Source organism: Cheilinus undulatus, linkage group 7, assembly GCF_018320785.1.
Source record: "Cheilinus undulatus linkage group 7, ASM1832078v1, whole genome shotgun sequence".
In the NCBI taxonomy this organism is placed as follows: Eukaryota; Metazoa; Chordata; class Actinopteri; order Labriformes; family Labridae; genus Cheilinus; species Cheilinus undulatus.
The window spans coordinates 446,071-471,776 of record NC_054871.1 but is presented as its reverse complement, the minus strand read 5'-3'; the positions used below and the strand labels follow the sequence as shown (position 1 = coordinate 471,776).

At 46.2% G+C, this 25,706-nt stretch overlaps 1 protein-coding gene across 10 annotated transcripts in view; it reads left to right on the top strand.

The window, feature by feature from the left end:
* The window catches only part of mast2 (microtubule associated serine/threonine kinase 2), a 257,578-nt gene that overhangs the window by 181,288 nt on the left and 50,584 nt on the right, over positions 1-25,706 (top strand). For 7 of the 10 annotated variants that reach the window (XM_041790744.1, XM_041790739.1, XM_041790743.1 and 4 more), the window contains 5 exons: positions 1,723-1,814; positions 5,909-5,984; positions 8,574-8,594; positions 11,969-12,047; positions 13,950-14,104. In XM_041790744.1, the coding sequence (XP_041646678.1) occupies positions 1,723-1,814; positions 5,909-5,984; positions 8,574-8,594; positions 11,969-12,047; positions 13,950-14,104 (423 nt within the window). The remainder of the gene's footprint in view (positions 1-1,722; positions 1,815-5,908; positions 5,985-8,573; positions 8,595-11,968; positions 12,048-13,949; positions 14,105-25,706) is intronic. The other 3 variants (XM_041790746.1, XM_041790742.1, XM_041790741.1) reach the window with 2 other exon arrangements.

Below are 25,706 nucleotides of genomic sequence, written 5' to 3'. Positions count from 1 at the left end.
TCCATCCATCCATCCATCCATCTTCCATCCATCCATCCATCCATCCATGCATCCATCCATCCTTCCATCATCTAATCCTTTATCATCCATCCATCCATCCATCCATTATCATCCATCATCATCCATCCATCATCCATCCATCCATCCATGCATCCATCCATCCATGCATCCATCCATCCATCATCCATCATCCATCCATCATCATCTAGCCATCCATCCATCATCATCATCCATCCATCATCCATTCATCATCATGCTGTCATCCTGAACAATAAGACTGAATATTTTTTTAAATACATATATTTTTAAGTGTTTATCTCTCATGTAAAGGACTGCTCTTTGAAAACCATCATATCCCTCTTAAATGAGCTCAGTTCTCTCAGTAATGAGAGTTTAGTAAAAGTAGAAATCTGTCAGTTTTACTGTAAAAAGCAGGAAACAGCGACTCTGTCAGTGACGAGTCTACATTCTGTCAGTGTGAATGAACATCCTTCATGGGTCTGGGTCTCTGCAGACCACATGCTGGACTCAAACTGCTGATGCTGCACGTCCTAGCAGATGGCAGGAGACCCCACCACAGCATGCTTGCTCTACATTACATTCAGTAATTATACTTCACCTGGTGGTAGAACCGGGCTCCACTCTGACAGCGAACCCACAACTATTCCTCACATGCACACAGGAGCTCGTCTGAAAATGCTCCAAATGAAAACACGAGATGCTTTATGCAAAATACAAAACCCCCACAGCAGGATTTATGCTGGTGAGACTGGTTCTGTAATCAGGGGTCAGACTAATATTTCCCATATCAGTGGGTTTAAGTGGACGAGAACTGAGAGTAATGTGAGGTTTAAAACATACTGAATATCATGGATAGCAGTCATAAATGAGCTTTAGAGAGTGGAATAAAAGCCTCTTCATCCTCTCAGAATAGCTCAGATCAGTGCTGGCTCTACCACATGACCACCGCTGGACTGGTCTTAAAACTAGAACTGCAGAAATGTCAACCAAACCCCAGGAACACCAACATTTCTGATGCTTTTCTTTCATCCTCTAGGACTGGGGTTCTCAACCAGTGGGCTGGGACCCAAAAGTGGGTCACACAGCTGTTTCCATTGTCTGTGAAATCTATGGAGTCCTGAAAGCATTAGTGGATTTACATTCATACAGTTATTTCTAATTGGTATGTCTACACTAGAACATATCCTGGAACATGAGTGGTTTAATATTCTCAGACAGTCAGTCCGGATTTGGCATTGCAGAGACGGTCTAGGGTCCTGAAGCTCCTGATCTAGGCAGCAGGTGTCTTAGTGGAGCTGTGAGGAATGTGATTGGTTTTAGTCAGAGGACGATCAGTCAGTTCAGAGAAGTCTGTTTATCTTGGTAACGTAATTTACTGAACAGCAGCTGTGCAAAGACAACATGAACCTGCAGACATGTGGGGTAGGCTCCTGGACTGGTTCATGTGTTAAAGAGTCCGATGGAGGAGGATGTGAGATCAGAAAACTCCATTTCTCTGTTCTTCGCAGGCGTGCTTCCTTGTGTGAGCTTTGCAGGTCCAAACCCACTACCCATGGTTATAAATCCGTGTATGGTTCATCGCAAAGGTCTCCAGATGTCTCTGTGTCTGCAGCACGATTGATGTTGATGCATGTAGAAAAGATGAATTATGATCTACAGTTGGTTTATGAAATTAAACCTTGTTCGTTTTTTTGTCTTCAGCTGCAGGACGAGCAACAGGAAGAGCCTGATAGTGACATCCAGCACATCGCCCACACTGCCTCGACCACACTCACCTCTACACGGACACACAGGTAACACACATGCATGCACAGCACCATGAAACAATAAAGTCATCTCCTGGTGGTTTTAAGCTACTATGACATACACATGAACCGGCTAACGAAGGGACAGGGTGGTCAGAACAAGAGCTGTGGGGTTTAGTCTATAAAGGAGGAGGCTGGGGTGGAGGAGGTGGAGCTTTAGTCTATAAAGGAGGAGGCTGGGGTGGAGGAGGTGGAGCTTTAGTCTATAAAGGAGGAGGCTGGGGTGGAGGAGATGGAGCTTTAGTCTATAAAAGAGGAGGCTGGGGTGGAGGAGGTGGAGCTTTAACCTATAAAAGAGGAGGCTGGGGTGGAGGAGGTGGAGCTTTAACCTATAAAAGAGGAGGCTGGGGTGGAGGAGGTGAAGCTTTAGTCTATAAAGGAGGAGGCTGGGGTGGAGGAGGTGGAGCTTGAGTCTATAAAAGAGGAGGCTGGGGTGGAGGAGGTGGAGCTTTAGTCTATGAAGGAGGAGGCTGGGGTGGAGGAGGTGGAGCTTGAGTCTATAAAGGAGGAGGCTGGGGTGGAGGAGGTGAAGCTTGAGTCTATAAAGGAGGAGGCTGGGGTGGAGGAGGTGAAGCTTGAGTCTATAAAGGAGGAGGCTGGGGTGGAGGAGGTGAAGCTTGAGTCTATAAAGGAGGAGGCTGGGGTGGAGGAGGTGGGCCCTCATAGTAGTCTCCTGTGAGGGGTCAGGCAGAGTGGATTTTTGCTCACAGTTTGAAGAAAATATTTCCATTATCTAGAGGTTTGTTTTTCACGGTAACGGGCTGGCAGACAGCTGTACAGACAGACAGATGACCTTAAAAAGCCTCCAGCCTCAGCTATCTCCAGCATAGAATCATAAAAAAAGAGTTAGACTGCGTCCTCTGGTCCTCTCTCACCCAGCTCACTGATAACGAGTGTGTCTATTCCAGCGTGTGAGACAGATTAAATTGTGGCTGACAGAAATTTTGTGGAACACTTGACAACATGTGAGAAAAACCATCAGCAGCCTACTCAGACTCCCCCGCTCCATCCTTCAAATGTAAAGAGAGAGTGAATAATGGAGATCTGGATGGATGGGGGGGGGTTCAGCTGTGTTCCTGCTCCGCTCACAAACGTCTCATTTCCTGTTCAGGAAATAAAAAAACTCCCCGACTCACGCAGGTCCTGGCTCTGATAGGTGGATTTAGTTCTGATAGAAGGTTTGCATGTTTGAGCCTCAAAAATAAAAGAATAATATTCAAAAAAGGAGGAAATAAAAGCCTTCAGTCCTGCAGAATACCTCGAGGTCTGAATGAGGATTTATAAGTGAGAATGACTCTGACATTATTTAATCAGGCCTTTATCGAACTCCACCCTCACCTGGAGTTACCATGACAACGCTCTGGGATCAGAGATGGAGGAACCTGTGGAGTCAGCAGAACCAGGTTTTATGAATGTTAACTGGCTTCTATATCCATCCTTACTTGTTAGAGCTGTTTGATTTTTTGACATTAATAGAACCAACACTGTAATTATGGCCTTTTGTTAAATGCTTTTAATCTCCACAGCCCTGCGTCTACATGACCTTTAACATTTAGGAATGCTGTGCAGAGCCATGGTTGACGACACAGGACCGATAAAACTTGTGATTCAAATTTCTCTTTCATATATTTGCCTTTTGAGAACTTTATTTTGACTTTTAATATTGTGTTTCGACCTGTTTAAATAGTAAGTTTGACTTTTTATCTCAGAATTTGGGCCTTTAAATTGATAATTTAGACATTTTTAAACCCTAAAATCACGTATCATCAGTGCTGAGGTTTTTGTTTTATTACTGGTGAAAATGAGGTTGACAGTTTATGGTTTAATGTGGACCCTGTTAGGCTCTCTGGCTGGACCTGAATCCAGAATCCGACCCCTGCTGTGACTGAGTTTGACATCCCTGCATTAAAATAAGAAAAAATCTTTGAGGAAGTTTAACCCTTTAACTGACAGGATTCTCTGGGAAGTTCCTGTATTTTTATCTGCCAATAAAGAACAACAGTATTTTCCACTGCCATCAGTCTGGTGTATGTCAGTGGTTTTTATGCTGCACTGAAGCCCCTTCATGTCGTTCATTAAGCAATAAAAATATCATATCTTTATTTTTTAAACATTATTATTATTTATTTATTTGAATTAACAGTGTTTCTACATGAAAAAATCCTGAATTTTGAGAAACTGAACCCTTTATTAGACCTCTGGATTCTCAGGTTTTCTGCTCTGAATATCTTCTTGTCTAAATCCAGGCTCACACTGCTGCACGGCTGTAGCTGTGTTTTCTTCTTCAGCATTTTTATTGAACATATTTAGTTGACAGATCATTCTTTGCAGGGACTAAGGTCCATGCTAATGCTAGCCTGATATTAGCATCAGAGCTAACAGTCTGAGCAGGGTCTGACCGCCCCAGGTCTTGGTTCTGGTCTGATGAATGTTAGAGGTCTCATTCATTCCTCTCTAATCAGGGATTTCATCCTGGTTTCAATCAGAGCCGCTAATCAGACGGAGATTCCTCGCCGTCTCTATCCTGAGGGGCCGATAGAGAGAGTCCTCTGAACCACGTCTGTTAACGTCCAGAGTCTGCATCGTTCCTGTGTCAGTTCTACTTCTCTCTCTTTCTCACACTCATCACTCTTCATCTCCGCCCATCCTGAACCCTCCTCCTGACGCTGACGGCGAGCCGTGGTTTAGAAAGAGCAGCGGCTGACTGACGTCTCTGACTCCTGATGAATCCTGTCGCTCTCTTTGTGATTGTAATGAGGGGAAGGAAAGACAGCGGCGACGTCAGCTCCTTCACTCTCCTGTCACATGCTCGTGAGGAAGAACAAGTTTTCCTTTCTTCAATTATAGCGGCGTTTTGTTCCTCCAAACAGAGAGACGCAGAGAGACGTGCCAGCAGATCTCACATTAGCATGTTTCTGATAAACCAGTCTCTGCAGCTCCAAGCTCAGAAACTCTGAAAATGTGACAGCGGAGCAGACCCTGTCTCTACCTGAGACCTGGTCTATCCTCCTGAGATCTGGTCTATCCTTCTGAGACCTGCTCTATCCTCCTGAGACCTGGTCTATTCTGCTGAGACCTGGTCTATCCTCCTGAGATCTGCTCTATCCTCCTGAGATCTGGTCTATCCTCCTGAGACCTGCTTTATCCTCCTGAGACCTGGTCTATTCTGCTGAGACCTGGTCTATCCTCCTGAGATCTGGTCAATCCTCCTGAGACCTGCTCTATCCTCCTGAGACCTGCTCTATCCTGGTCTATCCTCCTGAGACCTGCTCTATCCTGGTCTATCCTCCTGAGACCTGGTCTATCCTCCTGAGACCTGCTCTATCCTCCTGAGACCTGCTCTATCCTGGTCTATCCTCCTGAGACCTGCTCTATCCTGGTCTATCCTCCTGAGACCTGCTCTATCCTCCTGAGACCTGGTCTATCCTCCTGACAGTCAGACAGTTAAACACATTGGGTTTATTGGTATTATTACATAAATCTCATTCTTCATTGTTTCATTTACATTTGAGCAACAAATCTGCAGCACATAAAGTTTATTGGCCTGTTCATGTCAAATCTAAGTCATTCAGATGGATGGAAATTTTAGATGCAATTTAAAAATACATAAATCTTAAGAATAGGCCTAAATATTTCTGAGTGAGTACAGTACAGTATAAAAAGTGTTGATTATAAATGTACTGGTGGATTCATGACATAAATGATTACTGTTAGTCTAATAGTCCCATTATACTGTAAAACACACTTTACATCTATGTAGGCTTTTATTTTGAAATGTAGGCTTTTATTTTGAAATGTAGGCTTTTTATTTTGAAATGTAGGCTTTTAGTTTGAAATGTAGGCTTTTAGTTCGAAATGTAGGCTTTTAGTTTGAAATGTAGAAGAATCAGAATTGAATTAAATGTAACGTTTGGATTTGTTTTTTTTTGTTTTTCTATTTTAGAAAATGGCTCAGTTCTTTTTTTTTTTGTGTTGTTTTTTTTTTTTTAATTATTAAAGAGTCCATCCGTACATCTCCATGCGGGTTTTCTGCTGGGTTGTGACTTCCTCCTCCTAACCAGGTGTTCTCCTCTTTCTCTCAGGTACCAGCCCTCTGGACAGCCCCAGAAACTTCTCCCCCAACACCGCCGCACACTTCTCCTTCGTCCCCGCACGCAGGTGAGACACTCAGAGACCTGACAGCCCTCAGGTGCACAGGTGTGCTCAGGTGAACAGGTGAACAGGTGTACAGGTGTACGGGAGTGCTCAGGTGTACAGGTGTACAGTTGTATAGGTGTATAGTTGTATAGGTGTACAGGTGTACATGTGTACATGTGTACATGTGTACAGGTGTATAGGTGTACAGGTGTGCTCAGGTGTGCAGGAGTACAGGTGTGCTCAGGTGTACAGGTGTGCTCAGATGTACAGGTGTATAGGTGTGCTCAGGTGTATAGGTGTACAGGTGTACATGATTACAGGTGTACAGGTGTATAGTTGTACAGGTGTACATGTTTACAGGTGCACAGGTGTATAGGTGTACAGGTGTGCTCAGGTGTACAGGTGTGCTCAGGTGTACGGGTGTATAGGTGTGCTCAGGTGAACAGGTGTATAGGTGTACAGGTGAACTCAAGTGTACAGGTGTGCTCAGGTGTACAGGTGTACAGGTGTGCTCAGGTGTACAGGTGTATAGGTGTGCTCAGGTGAACAGGTGTATAGGTGTACAGGTGTGCAGGTGTACAGGTGTACAGGTGTGCTCAGGTGTATAGGTGTGCTCAGGTGTGCAGGTGTGCAGGTGTACAGGTGTGCTCAGGTGTGCAGATGTACAGGTGTGCTCAGGTGTGCAGGTGTACAGGTGTGCTCAGGTGTGCTCAGGTGTGCAGGTGTATAGGTGTGCTCAGGTGTGCAGGTGTGCAGGTGTGCAGATGTACAGGTGTGCTCAGGTGTGCAGGTGTACAGGTGTGCTCAGGTGTGCAGGTGTACAGGTGTGCTCAGGTGTATAGGTGTGCTCAGATGTGCAGGTGTATAGGTGTGCTCAGATGTGCAGGTGTGCTCAGGTGTACAGGTGTGCTCAGGCATTACCTGGAAACAGAGGTCAGGATTATGATTCTACCAGCGTGAGAGCAGAGTTCATCACAGCAGTGTTTTTACAACACCAGTACCAAAAAAGCTGGGTCGCCGTTAATAAAACCAGAAGACAACAATAAACCAATATTTATCATGAGATGCTTGAATGTCTCAGTTCAACATCTGGTTCTGTTTCTGTTCTGCTGAGAATCCAGTTTGGCTTCATGAGATTGACTGAAGTTTTCATTTATATTTTACACAGAGACACAACTTCTCTGTAATTTGGATTGTATTTAGGAATAGCTTCAGAAATAAAAATAAGGCTGGAAAATAAAGATGTAGAGCGTGTTCAGGATGCTTCAGTCCTGTCTGCTGCTCTGTTTTTAATATCAGGATTTAAAGTCAGACAGCAGGAGGGAAATATTTCACTAAAGCCTGTTTTTTTCCGGAGCAGTTAGGCCGCGGCGTCTCTAAACCACAGCTGCAGACTGGTTCATGCTAACTGGTTAAATTTGTTCTGATTGCTGTGAAATCAGAGTGAAGCTCTTTAATCAGAAGCAGGAGGTCTGAGAGCTTCTTTAAATGCTGATATCTCAAACATTTTCAACGCCTGCTGAGCGTCCGCCCTGCTGCCGAGGAGGATGGAGATGATGGGGGCGAGGCTGTCACTCAGACCAGGATTAATAAAGCTCTTATCAGGACGGGCGCCGCGCAGACAGGAAGTAGAGAGAGAGAGAGAGAGAGAGAGAATCTGCACCTGTGAGGGATAAAAACCTGCACATCTAAGATTCTCTAGAACAGATCACAGTCAGAGTTTCTCTGTAGCCAGCCGCTCCACTCTTCATTACAGTGATGTCGTTTCCATGGTAACACACTTCCCCCGGGGTATTTCCATGACAACGTCATCACGCCGTCCTGCAGCCAAAAAGAGCATTAGTGTCGATTTGAATTGGAAATCCCTCTCTGTCCGAATGTTGACCTCAGTGAGGCAGACGAGACGCAGACGAGGGGCAGCAGCGGCGCCGTGTGGTGGAGGATGGAATTACAGCGACGTGTGACAGTAAAAGATTCAGAGTTTCATCTCTGACAGTGAAGGACGAGCTGAGGATATTTAAGGATTAAATACTGCTAGATTTTTATTTTAAATGAGATTTGGGTTCAGGGTTTCTCATCATTTCACCTTTCTGATGGTTTAAAGTTGTTTATGTTCTTTTCTCTGAAGGTGCTGTGAGAGGGGAGGGTGTGTTTTCTGTCATTTTAGGGTAGTTTGGGCCGTTTCCTGTAGCTGGAGGTCAGAAACAGAGTGACGAGTCTCAGTGACGTGTAGACTGCAGAAATCCAACGCCAGGCTGTTAAGTTTTCATGACGCGTCTGAGCATGCTCAGAAGCTTCTTGTTGTCGGTGCTTTAAAGCGGCGTTGAGTGTTTGAATGAGCTTTTAAAGCAGCGACTCAGTAAACTGGTAACACTGGTTCTCAGGGCCGTTCATTTTTACCGTTTTTAACCCTGATAGTGAAATGATGCGTCCATATAAAGCATGCTGGTGTGATAAACATGGATGTTAGTGCAGGTTTAAGCTCTGGTGAGCTCTTCTCTGACTGTTTCTAACTCTAATAAATTCGGACTGCTCTGTGAGCGTGACGCTGAGCGTTGGCGTGTCTGACTGCTGCTCTATTTAAACAAACGCTGTTTTTTCTCCTCACAGCCACGGACACAGAGCTGACAGGTAACCTCTTTGTTTTGACCTTTGACCTCTCCACATTCTGCTTCCTCCTCCTGTCCCCGCCCCACGTCCTGCATGGCTGAGCTCACGCTCTGACTGACACCAGCCTGTGGTCCTGCAGGGTCCCCTATGGTCTGATCTGGATCAGAACAGTCTGTGGGGTCTTAGAGGGAGAGACTGAGCTTGGATTTAAGACACTTCGGTCAGTCCTGGTCCTGAACGGGTCCTGATCCTGGTCCTGGTCCAGACAGATCAGGGTGGTCAGACTTTTTTAGTTTCTCTCAATTAAAGCCTAAAAAAACAAATTAATCTCCAGGTTGGAGTTTTCTTTGAGTCCTAGCCTTATAGATGACCTTCCTCTGAGCTCCACTTTGGTCTTAAATGTGTTTGAATCATCTAAATCGGTGGTTCTCAACTGGAGGGTCGGGGCCCAAAAGTGGGTCGATAAGCTGTGTGTTGTGGTCGTGAATGTTTTCCCTGGAATAAAGCTGTGGTGAAAAGTCTTTGATGTCCAAAAGCCCTGAGTGGGAATTCCTTTAATCCCAGTCTTCCTCTCCACATCTGAGACAGATTTATCTCCTGTTCTCGGATAAGAGGCCTGGTTTTATGGGTCAGGATTTCCCTGAAAGAAGTGGTTTGGGATCCTGATGCCTGGGTGTTTGAGAACTACTGCTCTAAATGATCTCAAACAATCACACAAATTTCAGTGCTCCATTTTAACACATTTTTGTCTCGCTGATGAATGCTCTGTCACTCTGATTGGCAGTTTTGGGGAATTTTATTTTAAAAAACTTCTACGCTCAGTCCACCTCACAGATATGACAGCAGGGATCATGGCTGCTGGCTGAGGCTGTAACAGAGTTTTTGAGTTGTCATTTCAATTGAAATAGATCAGACCAAGCCCAGCTCTGACCTCAGCAATGACCCTTTAATGTTGGTGTCCGATTCTTCTCCTGGCTCTGGCTGTGCTTGGACTCCATGCTCTCCTTCTGTCTCAATCCTCCTGACATGACTGCATCCTCCTGACATCCTCATGACATGACTGCAACCCCTAACATCCTCATGACATGGATCTATCCTCCTTACATCCTCATGACATGGATCCATCCTCCTGACATGACTGCATCCTCCTGACATCCTCCTGACATGACTGCATCCTCCTGACATCCTCCTGACATGACTGCATCCTCCTGACATCCTCCTGACATGACTGCATCCTCCTGACATCCTCCTGACATGACTGCATCCTCCTGACATGACTGCATCCTCCTGACATCCTCCTGACATGACTGCATCCTCCTGACATCCTCCTGACATGACTGCATCCTCCTGACATCCTCCTGACATGATTGCATCCTCCTGACATCCTCCTGACATGACTGCATCCTCCTGACATCCTCATGACATGGCTGCATCCTCCTGACATCCTCCTGACATGACTGCATGGACATGGATCCATCCTCCCGACATCCTCCCGACATCCTCCTGACATGACTTCACCCTCCTGACATCCTCCTGACATGACTGCATCCTCCTGACATGGCTGCGTCCTCCTAACATCCTCATGACATGGCTGCATCCTCCTGACATCCTCCTGACATGATTGCATCCTCCTGACATCCTCCTGACATGACTGCATCCTCCTGACATCCTCCTGACATGATTGCATCCTCCTGACATCCTCCTGACATGACTGCATCCTCCTGACATCCTCATGACATGGCTGCATCCTCCTGACATCCTCCTGACATGACTGCATGGACATGGATCCATCCTCCCGACATCCTCCCGACATCCTCCTGACATGACTTCACCCTCCTGACATCCTCCTGACATGACTGCATCCTCCTGACATGGCTGCATCCTCCTAACATCCTCATGACATGGCTGCATCCTCCTGACATCCTCCTGACATGATTGCATCCTCCTGACATCCTCCTGACATGACTGCATCCTCCTGACATGGCTGCATCCTCCTGACATCCTCATGACATGGCTGCATCCTCCTGACATCCTCCTGACATGACTGCATGGACATGGATCCATCCTCCCGACATCCTCCCGACATCCTCCTGACATGCTTCACCCTCCTAACATCCTCCTGACATGGCTGCATCCTCCTGACATGGCTGCATCCTCCTAACATCCTCATGACATGGCTGCATCCTCCTGACATCCTCCTGACATGATTGCATCCTCCTGACATCCTCCTGACATGACTGCATCCTCCTGACATGGCTGCATCCTCCTGACATCCTCATGACATGGATCCATCCTCCTGACATTTTCCGGACATCCTCCTCACATCCTCCTGACATGGCTGCATCCTCCTAACATCCTCATGACATGGCTGCATCCTCCTGACATGGCTGCATCCTCCTAACATCCTCATGACATGGATCCATCCTCCTGACATTTTCCTGACATCCTCCTGACATCCTCCTGACATGGCTGCATCCTCCTGACATGACTGCATCCTCCTGACATCCTCCTGACATGACTGCATCCTCCTAACATCCTCATGAAGTGGATCCATCCTCCCGACATCCTCCTGACATCCTCCTGACATGACTGCATGGACATGGATCCATCCTCCCGACATCCTCCTGACATCCTCCTAGCATCCTCATGACATGGATCCATCCTCCTGACATTTTCCTGACATCCTCCTGACATGGCTGCATCCTCCTGACATGGCTGCATCCTTCTGACATGACTGCATCCTCCTGACATCCTCCTGACATGGCTGCATCCTCCTAACATCCTCCTGACATGGCTGCATCCTCCTGACATGGCTGCATCCTTCTGACATGACTGCATCCTCCTGACATCCTCCTGACATGGCTGCATCCTCCTAACATCCTCCTGACATGGCTGCATCCTCCTGACATTTTCCCGACATCCTCCTGACATCCTCCTAACATCCTCATGACATGGATCCATCCTCCTGACATTTTCCTGACATCCTCCTGACATGGCTGCATCCTCCTGACATGGCTGCATCCTCCTGACATCCTCATGACATGGATCCATCCTCCTGACATTTTCCGGACATCCTCCTCACATCCTCCTGACATGGCTGCATCCTCCTAACATCCTCATGACATGGATCCATCTTCCTGACATTTTCCCGACATCCTCCTGACATCCTCCTGACATGGCTGCATCCTCCTGACATGGCTGCATCCTCCTGACATCCTCCTGACATGACTGCATCCTCCTGACATGGCTGCATCCTCCTGACATCCTCCTGACATGACTGCATCCTCCTGACATGGCTGCATCCTCCTGACATGGCCTATAGCTGATTATACTGATTATAATATGTGGAGATGTTGCTCCTTCGTTCTGTCCTTATTTGTATTTCTTTCCTTCAGGACGGATGGCAGACGGTGGTCTTTGGCCTCGCTACCTTCCTCTGGATATGGCACCAATACTCCCAGCTCCACAGTCTCGGTAAATATCCATTAACTCTCTTTTCTGATGATGTCTGTATGTGTGGAAATGGAGGCTCTCTGCTCCCTTTGACTTCACTGTAACATCACAACCCAACAAGCCCTCGGTCAGCAGTGATACCACTCCTCACTCGCCCCATACTTCCTTTCCTCTGATGCCCTGAACAGCACCTCTGCTTCCTGGTCTAGCTTTAACCTCTTACATTCCCGGGGATGTTTGAACGGTCCCTCTGGTCTAATCCTTCTCTGTCTCTTTTGCCTTTAGCTGCTGTTCCCTCTCTGTCTCTGATACCCTGCTGTGCTCTCTATCTGTGTGTGTAGAGCCAGTCTCGGCTGTTTCAGAGACTCTGAGTGGAGTTATCAGACTCTGACAGCTTTAAACTTCACATAGACTTCTACCAGACCTGATAGGTCCGTTCGTTCAAAACCAGGGAAGAAAGCTGACCCGTTCTTTTATTATAGACTTAACCCCTCACATTCCTGCCTCTCCTCTGCCTTCAAGGAAAGCCTGAGGAAAACCTCCGCAGAGCAGGCATCAATGACAACAGAAGGACACTGATTGAGTCAGATGTAGCTGGTGTGGAGGAGGGTTGTAAAAGTGGCCTGCAGAGAAACAGCAAAGAGTCGCCAGGCTAGATCAGCTTATTGTGGCAGCGTGAGAGTGATTCACCAATAGCAAATCAGCTGGCTGTGAGCTCATTTCAATTACATGGCAGTGCCAGACTCCATGGCCACCCTGAGCTAACGCTAAATGCTCTCTTTATCCTCATTGTGAAAGAAAAGGGCTAGGGTTCCCTCCTTACCTGCCAGTTCAAACCTGTCCCTCCATTGATCCATCCCGTCCTGCTGTAGCTCCCTCCAGTAGCTCCCTCCAGTAGCTCCCTCCAGTAGCTCCCTCACGTCCTACCGTAGCTCCCTCCCATCCCACCGTAGCTCCCTCACGTCCCACCGTAGCTCCCTCCCGTCCCACCGTAGCTCCCTCCCGTCCCACCGTAGCTCCCTCCCGTCCCAACGTAGCTCCCTCCCGTCCCACCGTAGCTCCCTCCCGTCCCACCGTAGCTCCCTCCCGTCCCACCGTAGCTCCCTCACGTCCCACCGTAGCTCCCTCCCGTCCCACCGTAGCTCCCTCCCGTCCCACCGTAGCTCCCTCCCGTCCCACCGTAGCTCCCTCCCGTCCCACCGTAGCTCCCTCCTGTCCCACCATAGCTCCCTCACGTCCCACCGTAGCTCCCTCCTGTCCCACCGTAGCTCCCTCCTGTCCCACCGTAGCTCCCTCACGTCCCACTGTAGCTCCCTCCTGTCCCACCGTAGCTCCCTCACGTCCCACCGTAGCTCCCTCCTGTCCCACCGTAGCTCCCTCCTGTCCCACCGTAGCTCCCTCCTGTCCCACCGTAGCTCCCTCACGTCCCACCGTAGCTCCCTCCTGTCCCACCCTAGCTCCCTCCTGTCCCACCGTAGCTCCCTCCTGTCCCACGGTAGCTCCCTCACGTCCCACGGTAGCTCCCTCACGTCCCACCGTAGCTCCCTCACGTCCCACCGTAGCTCCCTCCTGTCCCACCGTAGCTCCCTCCTGTCCCACCGTAGCTCCCTCACGTCCCACCGTAGCTCCCTCACGTCCCACCGTAGCTCCCTCCTGTCCCACCATAGCTCCCTCACGTACTGTAGCTCCCTTACGTCCCACCATAGCTCCCTCCTGTCCCACCGTAGCTCCCTCACGTCCCACCGTAGCTCCCTCACGTCCCACCGTAGCTCCCTCCTGTCCCACCGTAGCTCCCTCACGTCCCACTGTAGCTCCCTCCTGTCCCACCATAGCTCCCTCCTGTCCCGCCGTAGCTCCCTCCCGTCCCGCCGTAGCTCCATCCTGGTTGTAATCTGTGCTCCCTCTGTGCTCCTCCTCTCACAGTCCTCCTGTTCATCTCAGGAGAAGCTGCACCAGCTGCCCTTCCAGCCCACGCCGGACGAGCTGCACTTCCTCACCAAACACTTCAGCTCGGAGAGCATCACGGACGAGGAGGGACGCCGCTCCCCCGCCATGAGACCGCGCTCCCGCAGCCTCAGGTAGGAGTCTGTTGAACTTCAGAAACACCCACACAAACACCACAGCGCCCTCTATGGGGCTGAGACTGTTTCTAAGCTGGGACTAGAGGTCTTGAAGAGACTGACAGGATCCACGGAGACTTCAAAAGAATAAACAACATGGAGGACAGTTAGCATCCTCAGCTAGCTGTCCTTTAATAAAGACATGCAGCTCATCTTCTTACAGTGTTCCTCTGAGTTTGGGGCGCAGTGGTGTTCATGGTTCCTGCCGTGTGTGAACGGTAGAAAGAGCTAACATTCAGTAGGAGAACATCCTGCTCTGCTTCTAGATGCCAGACCAGTACTCCGGTTAAATCCGGGGTTAATCCGGTCTAGAACGGGCCAGCTTTAGAGGAGTAAACAGACACCATCATATCCTGATGCTTTAGTAAACGTCAGTCTCTTCTCTCTGACAGTTCAGTCCTACCTGTGCTAAATTAACCTGATTGGACCTGACTCTAAAGGCTCACACCGCTCTATAGAAGATAAATGAGCCTCCTTCCCCTTTAAAATCCGCTCTACGTCGTTTAATCCTCAACCAAACAAGCTTGAACATGATGATCACTTACTGGAGCTAAATCAAGGTGCTGACTGTGGGTCTGATCAACTTTGAATAAAAACCCTGCATATGTCTATGACGTGTCAGGGAACATCAGGTGTAAGAGAATATTGAGAATCTATCAGTAGATAGTTGTTGTTTCTCCAAATAGATTTACTTCGATAATTTCTCTGCTCTTTACTCTGTAGGCAGGCAGACACTGAGAGCCTTCACGCCTTTTCTCACCTGATGGTTTTAGAGTTTTCATGAGATAAATGTTCGCCCGCCCGTCCTCCTGCAGGTCGGCATTCCAGGATGTTTTTCCTTAAAAATGCTATCAGTGGGATTAGGAATCTCATTTTGGCGTGCTGAGGTTCCTCGCCATCATAACGTCTCTGTCATGCTCAGTTAGGCCGCTCATTTCCTGGTCCACCACTGCAGCATCAGTGTTATTTTTCCCTCCCCCTCCCCCCCTCCTCTCTCAGCGCCACGCTCTGATTGGCTGTCGGCTCTGATTTACTTCAATTACCCTCTCAGCCAATCAGCTGTGCTCTGACTTCACCACTTGGCAGCTGGGCTTTAATTTTCAGTTTTCATCTCCCCAGGGTTCAAACACCTTTTTCTGATATTCTGCCTCATAAATATTTTCAGTCTCAACTTTTTTATCTGCAGTAGAAGAAGAAAACTACTTTAACTTCCTCCACAGCCTCGTCTGGAGGTCGTTGCTCAGAATAATGACGGTTTTCCTCACGCGTAGCTGAGAGCTGGTTTTTATTTCCCATTACTGCAGAAATATGGCCGAGTTGTAATTAGCCTTTGTGTGACGTGCTTCTGTTATTCATCCTGAGGATTTCACACCGACCTCGCCACCGCTCGCTCTGATCAGAGCGCCGTGTTTAATAACGGCAGAAGAAGAAGATATTCAGTGAAATTAGAGGATGTACAGCAGCCTCTGGCTCTGAATGTGTCTCTGTCAAGGCTAACCTTTAATCACTAAAGCCAGCGGCGGCGGCGGCAGCGAAGGAGGAGGAGGCAGCTCGCTCTGATTGATTTGTCTTTTATGAAAAGACGTGAGCGGAGACATCAGAGTGATGGGCGTCCATCAGGCAGAGCTGAGCGTGTTTTTAAGGGTCACTCTAGTTAAAGTCAAAGCTTAGCATCCAGCCTGGCCTTAACGCTGACGGACTGGCTGTCGGTCTGCTGGAGTCCGTGAGGGTTTGACTGACGAGGTCAGAGGAACCTTCATCCTCCTGACATAGGGTGATGCCAACGTCCTGTTGGAACTGTAGGAATAAAGATTCACGCTACATTCTCATTCCTGCAGCTCCTTCTAGGACAGTGACCCCAAAATAAAGGTTCTAGAGACCAGAGACCCACAAAATAAAGGTTCTAGAGACCAGGGACCCACAAAATAAAGGTTCTAGAGACCAGGAACCCACAAAATAAAGGTTCTAGAGACCAGAGACCCACAAAATAAAGGTTCTAGAGACCAGGGACCCACATAATAAAGGTTCTAGAGACCAGAGACCCACAAAATCAAGGTTCTAGAGACCAGAGACCCACAAAATAAAGGTTCTAGAGACCAGTGACCCGCAAAATAAAGGTTCTAGAGACCAGGGACCCACAAAATAAAGGTTCTAGAGACCAGGGACCCACAAAATCAAGGTTCTAGAGACCAGTGACCCGCAAAATAAAGGTTCTAGAGACCAGGGACCCACAAAATAAAGGTTCGAGAGACCAGAGACCCCCAAAATAAAGGTTCTAGAGACCAGAGACCCACATAATAAAGGTTCTAGAGACCAGAGACCCACAAAATAAAGCTTCTAGAGACCAGTGACCCACAAAATAAAGGTTCTAGAGACCAGAGACCAACAAAATCAAGGTTCTAGAGACCAGAGACCCACAAAATAAAGGTTCTAGAGACCAGAGACCCACAAAATCAAGGTTCTAGAGACCAGAGACCCACAAAATCAAGGTTCTAGAGACCAGGGACCCACAAAATAAAGGTTCTAGAGACCAGTGATCCACAAAATAAAGGTTCTAGAGACCAGGGACCTACAAAATAAAGGTTCTAGAGACCAGAGACCCACAAAATAAAGGTTCTAGAGACCAGGGACCTACAGAATAAAGGTTCTAGAGACCAGAGACCCACAAAATAAAGGTTCTAGAGACCAGTGACCCACAAAATAAAGGTTCTAGAGACCAGAGACCCACAAAATAAAGGTTCAAGAGACCAGAGACCCACAAAATAAAGGTTCTAGAGACCAGAGACCCACAATATAAAGGTTCTAGAGACCAGGGACCCTCAAAATAAAGGTTCTAGAGACCAGAGACCCACAAAATAAAGGTTCTAGAGGCCAGAGACCCACAAAATAAAGGTTCTAGAGACCAGAGACCCACAAAATAAAGGTTCTAGAGACCAGTGACCCCAAAAATAAAGGTTCTAGAGACCAGAGACCCACAAAATAAAGGTTCTAGAGACCAGTGACCCCCAAAATAAAGGTTCTAGAGACCAGAGACCCACAAAATAAAGGTTCTAGAGACTAGAGACCCACATAATAAAGGTTCTAGAGACCAGGGACCCACATAATAAAGGTTCTAGAGACCAGAGACCCACAAAATCAAGGTTCTAGAGACCAGAGACCCACAAAATAAAGGTTCTAGAGACCAGGGACCCACAAAATCAAGGTTCTAGAGACCAGGGACCCACACAATAAAGGTTCTAGAGACCAGTGACCCCCAAAATAAGGGTTCTAGAGACCAGAGACCCACAAAATAAAGGTTCTAGAGACCAGGGTCCCACATAATAAAGGTTCTAGAGACCAGTGACCCACAAAATAAAGGTTCTAGAGACCAGGGACCCACAAAATAAAGGTTCTAGAGACCAGTGACCCCAAAATAAAGGTTCTAGAGACCAGGGACCCACAGAATAAAGGTTCTAGAGACCAGGGACCCACATAATAAAGGTTCTAGAGACCAGTGACCCACAAAAAAAACTTCTATAGACCAGAGACCCACAAAATAAAGGTTCTAGAGACCAGGGACCCGCAAAATAAAGCTTCTAGAGACCAGAGACCCACAAAATAAAGGTTCTAGAGACCAGTGACCCACAAAATAAAGGTTCTAAGGACCAGTGAACCACAACATAAAGCTTCTAGAGACCAGGGACCCACAAAATAAAGGTTCTAGAGACCAGGGACCCACAAAATAAAGGTTCTAGAGACCAGGGACCCACAAAATAAAGCTTCTAGAGACCAGGGACCCACAAAATAAAGGTTCTAGAGACCAGGGACCCGCAAAATAAAGCTTCTAGAGACCAGAGACCCACAAAATAAAGGTTCTAGAGACCAGTGACCCACAAAATAAAGGTTCTAAGGACCAGTGACCCACAACATAAAGCTTCTAGAGACCAGGGACCCACAAAATAAAGGTTCTAGAGACCAGGGACCCACAAAATAAAGGTTCTAGAGACCAGGGACCCACAAAATAAAGCTTCTAGAGACCAGGGACCCACAAAATAAAGGTTCTAGAGACCAGTGACCCACAAAAAAAAAAGGTTCTAGAGACCAGTGACCCACAAAATAAAGGTTCTAGAGACCAGTGACCCCAAAAATAAAGGTTCTAGAGACCAGAGACCCACAAAATAAAGGTTCTAGAGACCAGTGACCCCCAAAATAAAGGTTCTAGAGACCAGAGACCCACAAAATAAAGGTTCTAGAGACCAGAGACCCACATAATAAAGGTTCTAGAGACCAGTGACCCCAAAATAAAGGCTCTAGAGACCAGAGACCCACAGAATAAAGGTTCTAGAGACCAGGGACCCACAAAATAAAGGTTCTAGAGACCAGTGACCCACAAAAAAAAAACCTTTTAGAGACCAGAGACCCACAAAATAAAGGTTCTAGAGACCAGGGACCCGCAAAATAAAGCTTCTAGAGACCAGGGACCCACAAAATAAAGGTTCTAGAGACCAGTGACCCACAAAATAAAGCTTCTAGAGACCAGGTACCCACAAAATAAAGGTTCTAGAGACCAGGGACCCATAAAATAAAGGTTCTAGAGACCAGGGACACACAAAATAAAGGTTCTAAGGACCAGTGACCCACAAAATAAAGCTTCTAGAGACCAGGGACCCACAAAAAAAAAAGGTTCTAGAGACCAGGGACCCACAAAATAAAGGTTCTAGAGACCAGAGACCCACAAAATAAAGGTTCTAGAGACCAGGGACCCACAAAATAAAGGTTCTAGAGACCAGTGACCCCACAAAATAAAGGTTCTAGAGACCAGAGACCCACAAAATAAAGGTTCTAGAGACCAGTGACCCCCAAAATAAAGGTTCTAGAGACCAGAGACCCACAAAATAAAGGTTCTAGAGACCAGAGACCCACATAATAAAGGTTCTAGAGACCAGGGACCCACAAAATAAAGGTTCTAGAGACCAGAGACCCACAAAATAAAGGTTCTAGAGACCAGGGTCCCACATAATAAAGGTTCTAGAGACCAGGGACCCACAAAATAAAGGTTCTAGAGACCAGAGACCCACAAAATAACGGTTCTAGAGACCAGGGTCCCACAAAATAAAGGTTCTAGAGACCAGAGACCCACAAAATAAAGGTTCTAGAGACCAGGGTCCCACATAATAAAGGTTCTAGAGACCAGTGACCCACAAAATAAAGGTTCTAGAGGCCAGAGACCCACAAAATAAAGGTTCTAGAGACCAGAGACCCACAAAATAAAGGTTCTAGAGACCAGTGACCCCAAAAATAAAGGTTCTAGAGACCAGAGACCCACAAAATAAAGGTTCTAGAGACCAGTGACCCCCAAAATAAAGGTTCTAGAGACCAGAGACCCACAAAATAAAGGTTCTAGAGACTAGAGACCCACATAATAAAGGTTCTAGAGACCAGGGACCCACATAATAAAGGTTCTAGAGACCAGAGACCCACAAAATCAAGGTTCTAGAGACCAGAGACCCACAAAATAAAGGTTCTAGAGACCAGGGACCCACAAAATCAAGGTTCTAGAGACCAGGGACCCACACAATAAAGGTTCTAGAGACCAGTGACCCCCAAAATAAGGGTTCTAGAGACCAGAGACCAACAAAATAAAGGTTCTAGAGACCAGGGTCCCACATAATAAAGGTTCTAGAGACCAGTGACCCACAAAATAAAGGTTCTAGAGACCAGGGACCCACAAAATAAAGGTTATAGAGACCAGTGACCCCAAAATAAAGGTTCTAGAGACCAGTGACCCACAAAAAAAACTTCTATAGACCAGAGACCCACAAAATAAAGGTTCTAGAGACCAGGGACCCGCAAAATAAAGCTTCTAGAGACCAGTGACCCCAAAATAAAGGCTCTAGAGACCAGAGACCCACAGAATAAAGGTTATAGAGACCAGGGACCCACAAAATAAAGGTTCTAGAGACCAGTGACCCACAAAAAAAAAACTTCTAGAGACCAGAGACCCACAAAATAAAGGTTCTAGAGACCAGGGACCCACAAAATAAAGCTTCTAGAGACCAGGGACCCACAAAATAAAGGTTCTAGAGACCAGAGACCCACAAAATAAAGGTTCTAGAGACCAGAGACCCACAAAATCAAGGTTCTAGAGACCAGAGACCCACAAAATCAAGGTTCTAGAGACCAGAGACCCACAAAATAAAGGTTCTAGAGACCAGGGACCCACAAAATAAAGGTTCTAGAGACCAGTGATCCACAAAATAAAGGTTCTAGAGACCAGGGACCTACAAAATAAAGGTTCTAGAGACCAGAGACCCACAAAATAAAGGTTCTAGAGACCAGGGACCTACAAAATAAAGGTTCTAGAGACCAGAGACCCACAAAATAAAGGTTCTAGAGACCAGTGACCCACAAAATAAAGGTTCTAGAGACCAGAGACCCACAAAATAAAGGTTCAAGAGACCAGAGACCCACAAAATAAAGGTTCTAGAGACCAGAGACCCACAATATAAAGGTTCTAGAGACCAGGGACCCTCAAAATAAAGGTTCTAGAGACCAGAGACCCACAAAATAAAGGTTCTAGAGGCCAGAGACCCACAAAATAAAGGTTCTAGAGACCAGAGACCCACAAAATAAAGGTTCTAGAGACCAGTGACCCCCAAAATAAAGGTTCTAGAGACCAGAGACCCACAAAATAAAGGTTCTAGAGACCAGTGACCCCCAAAATAAAGGTTCTAGAGACCAGAGACCCACAAAATAAAGGTTCTAGAGACTAGAGACCCACATAATAAAGGTTCTAGAGACCAGGGACCCACATAATAAAGGTTCTAGAGACCAGAGACCCACAAAATCAAGGTTCTAGAGACCAGAGACCCACAAAATAAAGGTTCTAGAGACCAGGGACCCACAAAATCAAGGTTCTAGAGACCAGAGACCCACAAAATAAAGGTTCTAGAGACCAGTGACCCCCAAAATAAAGGTTCTAGAGACCAGAGACCCACAAAATAAAGGTTCTAGAGACCAGAGACCCACAAAATAAAGGTTCTAGAGACCAGGGACCTACAAAATAAAGGTTCTAGAGACCAGAGACCCACAAAATAAAGGTTCTAGAGACCAGTGACCCACAAAATAAAGCTTCTAGAGACCAGTGACCCACAAAATAAAGGTTCTAGAGACCAGAGACCAACAAAATAAAGGTTCTAGAGACCAGAGACCAACAAAATCAAGGTTCTAGAGACCAGAGACCCACAAAATAAAGGTTCTAGAGACCAGAGACCCACAAAATCAAGGTTCTAGAGACCAGAGACCCACAAAATCAAGGTTCTAGAGACCAGAGACCCACAAAATAAAGGTTCTAGAGACCAGGGACCCACAAAATAAAGGTTCTAGAGACCAGTGATCCACAAAATAAAGGTTCTAGAGACCAGGGACCTACAAAATAAAGGTTCTAGAGACCAGAGACCCACAAAATAAAGGTTCTAGAGACCAGGGACCTACAAAATAAAGGTTCTAGAGACCAGAGACCCACAAAATAAAGGTTCTAGAGACCAGTGACCCACAAAATAAAGGTTCTAGAGACCAGAGACCCACAAAATAAAGGTTCAAGAGACCAGAGACCCACAAAATAAAGGTTCTAGAGACCAGAGACCCACAATATAAAGGTTCTAGAGACCAGGGACCCTCAAAATAAAGGTTCTAGAGACCAGAGACCCACAAAATAAAGGTTCTAGAGGCCAGAGACCCACAAAATAAAGGTTCTAGAGACCAGAGACCCACAAAATAAAGGTTCTAGAGACCAGTGACCCCAAAAATAAAGGTTCTAGAGACCAGAGACCCACAAAATAAAGGTTCTAGAGACCAGTGACCCCCAAAATAAAGGTTCTAGAGACCAGAGACCCACAAAATAAAGGTTCTAGAGACTAGAGACCCACATAATAAAGGTTCTAGAGACCAGGGACCCACATAATAAAGGTTCTAGAGACCAGAGACCCACAAAATCAAGGTTCTAGAGACCAGAGACCCACAAAATAAAGGTTCTAGAGACCAGGGACCCACAAAATCAAGGTTCTAGAGACCAGGGACCCACACAATAAAGGTTCTAGAGACCAGTGACCCCCAAAATAAGGGTTCTAGAGACCAGAGACCCACAAAATAAAGGTTCTAGAGACCAGGGTCCCACATAAAGGTTCTAGAGACCAGTGACCCACAAAATAAAGGTTCTAGAGACCAGGGACCCACAAAATAAAGGTTCTAGAGACCAGTGACCCCAAAATAAAGGTTCTAGAGACCAGGGACCCACAGAATAAAGGTTCTAGAGACCAGGGACCCACATAATAAAGGTTCTAGAGACCAGTGACCCACAAAAAAAACTTCTATAGACCAGAGACCCACAAAATAAAGGTTCTAGAGACCAGGGACCCGCAAAATAAAGCTTCTAGAGACCAGAGACCCACAAAATAAAGGTTCTAGAGACCAGTGACCCACAAAATAAAGGTTCTAAGGACCAGTGACCCACAACATAAAGCTTCTAGAGACCAGGGACCCACAAAATAAAGGTTCTAGAGACCAGGGACCCACAAAATAAAGCTTCTAGAGACCAGGGACCCACAAAATAAAGCTTCTAGAGACCAGGGACCCACAAAATAAAGGTTCTAGAGACCAGTGACCCACAAAAAAAAAAGGTTCTAGAGACCAGTGACCCACAAAATAAAGGTTCTAGAGACCAGTGACCCCAAAAATAAAGGTTCTAGAGACCAGAGACCCACAAAATAAAGGTTCTAGAGACCAGTGACCCCCAAAATAAAGGTTCTAGAGACCAGAGACCCACAAAATAAAGGTTCTAGAGACCAGAGACCCACATAATAAAGGTTCTAGAGACCAGTGACCCCAAAATAAAGGCTCTAGAGACCAGAGACCCACAGAATAAAGGTTCTAGAGACCAGGGACCCACAAAATAAAGGTTCTAGAGACCAGTGACCCACAAAAAAAAAACTTCTAGAGACCAGAGACCCACAAAATAAAGGTTCTAGAGACCAGGGACCCGCAAAATAAAGCTTCTAGAGACCAGGGACCCACAAAATAAAGGTTCTAGAGACCAGTGACCCACAAAATAAAGCTTCTAGAGACCAGGAACCCACAAAAAAAAGGTTCTAGAGACCAGGGACCCATAAAATAAAGGTTCTAGAGACCAGGGACACACAAAATAAAGGTTCTAAGGACCAGTGACCCACAAAATAAAGCTTCTAGAGACCAGGGACCCACAAAAAAAAAAGGTTCTAGAGACCAGGGACCCACAAAATAAAGGTTCTAGAGACCAGAGACCCACAAAATAAAGGTTCTAGAGACCAGGGACCCACAAAATAAAGGTTCTAGAGACCAGTGACCCCACAAAATAAAGGTTCTAGAGACCAGAGACCCACAAAATAAAGGTTCTAGAGACCAGTGACCCCCAAAATAAAGGTTCTAGAGACCAGAGACCCACAAAATAAAGGTTCTAGAGACCAGAGACCCACATAATAAAGGTTCTAGAGACCAGGGACCCACAAAATAAAGGTTCTAGAGACCAGAGACCCACAAAATAAAGGTTCTAGAGACCAGGGTCCCACATAATAAAGGTTCTAGAGACCAGGGACCCACAAAATAAAGGTTCTAGAGACCAGAGACCCACAAAATAACGGTTCTAGAGACCAGGGTCCCACAAAATAAAGGTTCTAGAGACCAGTGACCCACAAAATAAAGGTTCTAGAGACCAGGGACCCACAAAATAAAGCTTCTAGAGACCAGTGACCCCAAAATAAAGGCTCTAGAGACCAGAGACCCACAGAATAAAGGTTCTAGAGACCAGGGACCCACATAATAAAGGTTCTAGAGACCAGTGACCCACAAAAAAAAAACTTCTAGAGACCCGAGACCCACAAAATAAAGGTTCTAGAGACCAGGGACCCACAAAATAAAGGTTCTAGAGACCAGGGACCCACAAAATAAAGGTTCTAAGGACCAGTGACCCCAAAATAAAGGTTCTAGAGACCAGGGACCCACAAAATAAAGCTTCTAGAGACCAGGGACCCACAAAATAAAGTTACTAGAGACCAGGGACTCACAGAATAAAGGTTCTAGAGACCAGAGACCTCCGAAACAAAGTTTCTAGAGAGCAGGGACCCCCAAAATAAAGGTTCTAGAGACTGGGGATCCCCTAAACAAAGGTTCTAGAGACCGGGACCCCAAAATCAAGGTTCTTGAGAGCAGGGACCCCCAAAATAAAGGTTCTAGAGACCAGAGACCCCAGTAAAACCATGGCCCATGGTGACGTTAAATTGTGATAACCATAGTTTATATTTGACCTGACTAATAACCGCTCTCATCAACAAACATATATCATTATTTATTCATTTGTGTAGTACATAGCCTTCTTTCAATGAAAATAACATAAAAACTTCATTTAATGGGTTAAAAATGCTAAAATTGGTTAATAATGTGAAAAAAATGGTGGATGAAACTGGATTTTTAAAGACAGTACATGAGTTCAAAGTGGCAAAAATTAAATAAAAGTGGAAAAAAATAACCAAAATGTGGTGAAAGTGGAAAAAACAGGCAGAAAAAGTGGTCAAAGGGGATTAAAGAGTGGCTGAAAGGGCTTTAAGTGCAAAAAATGGGTGTAAATTAGGTGGACTGGGATGGAAAATTGATGTAAACTGGCAAAAATGAGTTAACTGTGGTTAAAATGGGAACAAAGGAGTGTAAAGAGTGGTTGATAGAGGCAAAAACAGGCAGAAAAAGGAGATGGGAGGGGTTTTAAATGGGCAAAAATTGGTTAAAATTGGTGTTAAAACAGAAAAAAAGAATTAATATTTGGTCAAATTGGTGTAAAGTGGAAACAGTGTAATTTAAAAAATATATATATATATATATATTTTTTTTTTTTTTTTTTTTTTAATGGCATCTGGAGACCACCTCTCAGTGTCTCGTGACCCCCAAGGGGGTCCTGACCCCACGGTTGAGAACGCCTTCTCTAGGACATGACTTCTTCTCTTATCAAACTCTGAGGTCAGGGGTGATCCTCTATGATCAGGTCTACAGGTGATACCGGTCCTCTACTTTAAACAAAGACCAGGAAACTCATTTAGACTGGCTATTTTATCTCAGATCAACTATATATTGATTTATTTTCTCTCACTAGATGGGTGCATTTACTGTCAGCATGTCCAGATTTGATCCCTGGGGGAGCCTGGCCCTGGACCCCCACACAGTCCAGAGTTCCTCCACCACAGTCTGCAGAGTAAACCAGCTCAGCCCTGTTATTCTGATAATCTGAGTGATCAAAGCGGAGCAGGCGGATCCTGAATGAGAACTCTGCTGGCTCTGATTCTGGCAGGAAAGAGTTAAAAATCAGCTGTGAGGCTGCAGACATGACCAGATATCAGAGAGCAGGCTAAAACAGTAGAAACATGGCCGCCGTCTCCCCGTCAGCGTCTGATAAACGGCCCGTCTGCTCCCCTCCTATTAACGGATAATTGGACTTTGAGCTGCCGATGGATGACTTCAGGCATTACCTCATCTCACAGGTCACATGACCGTGTGTGGCGGT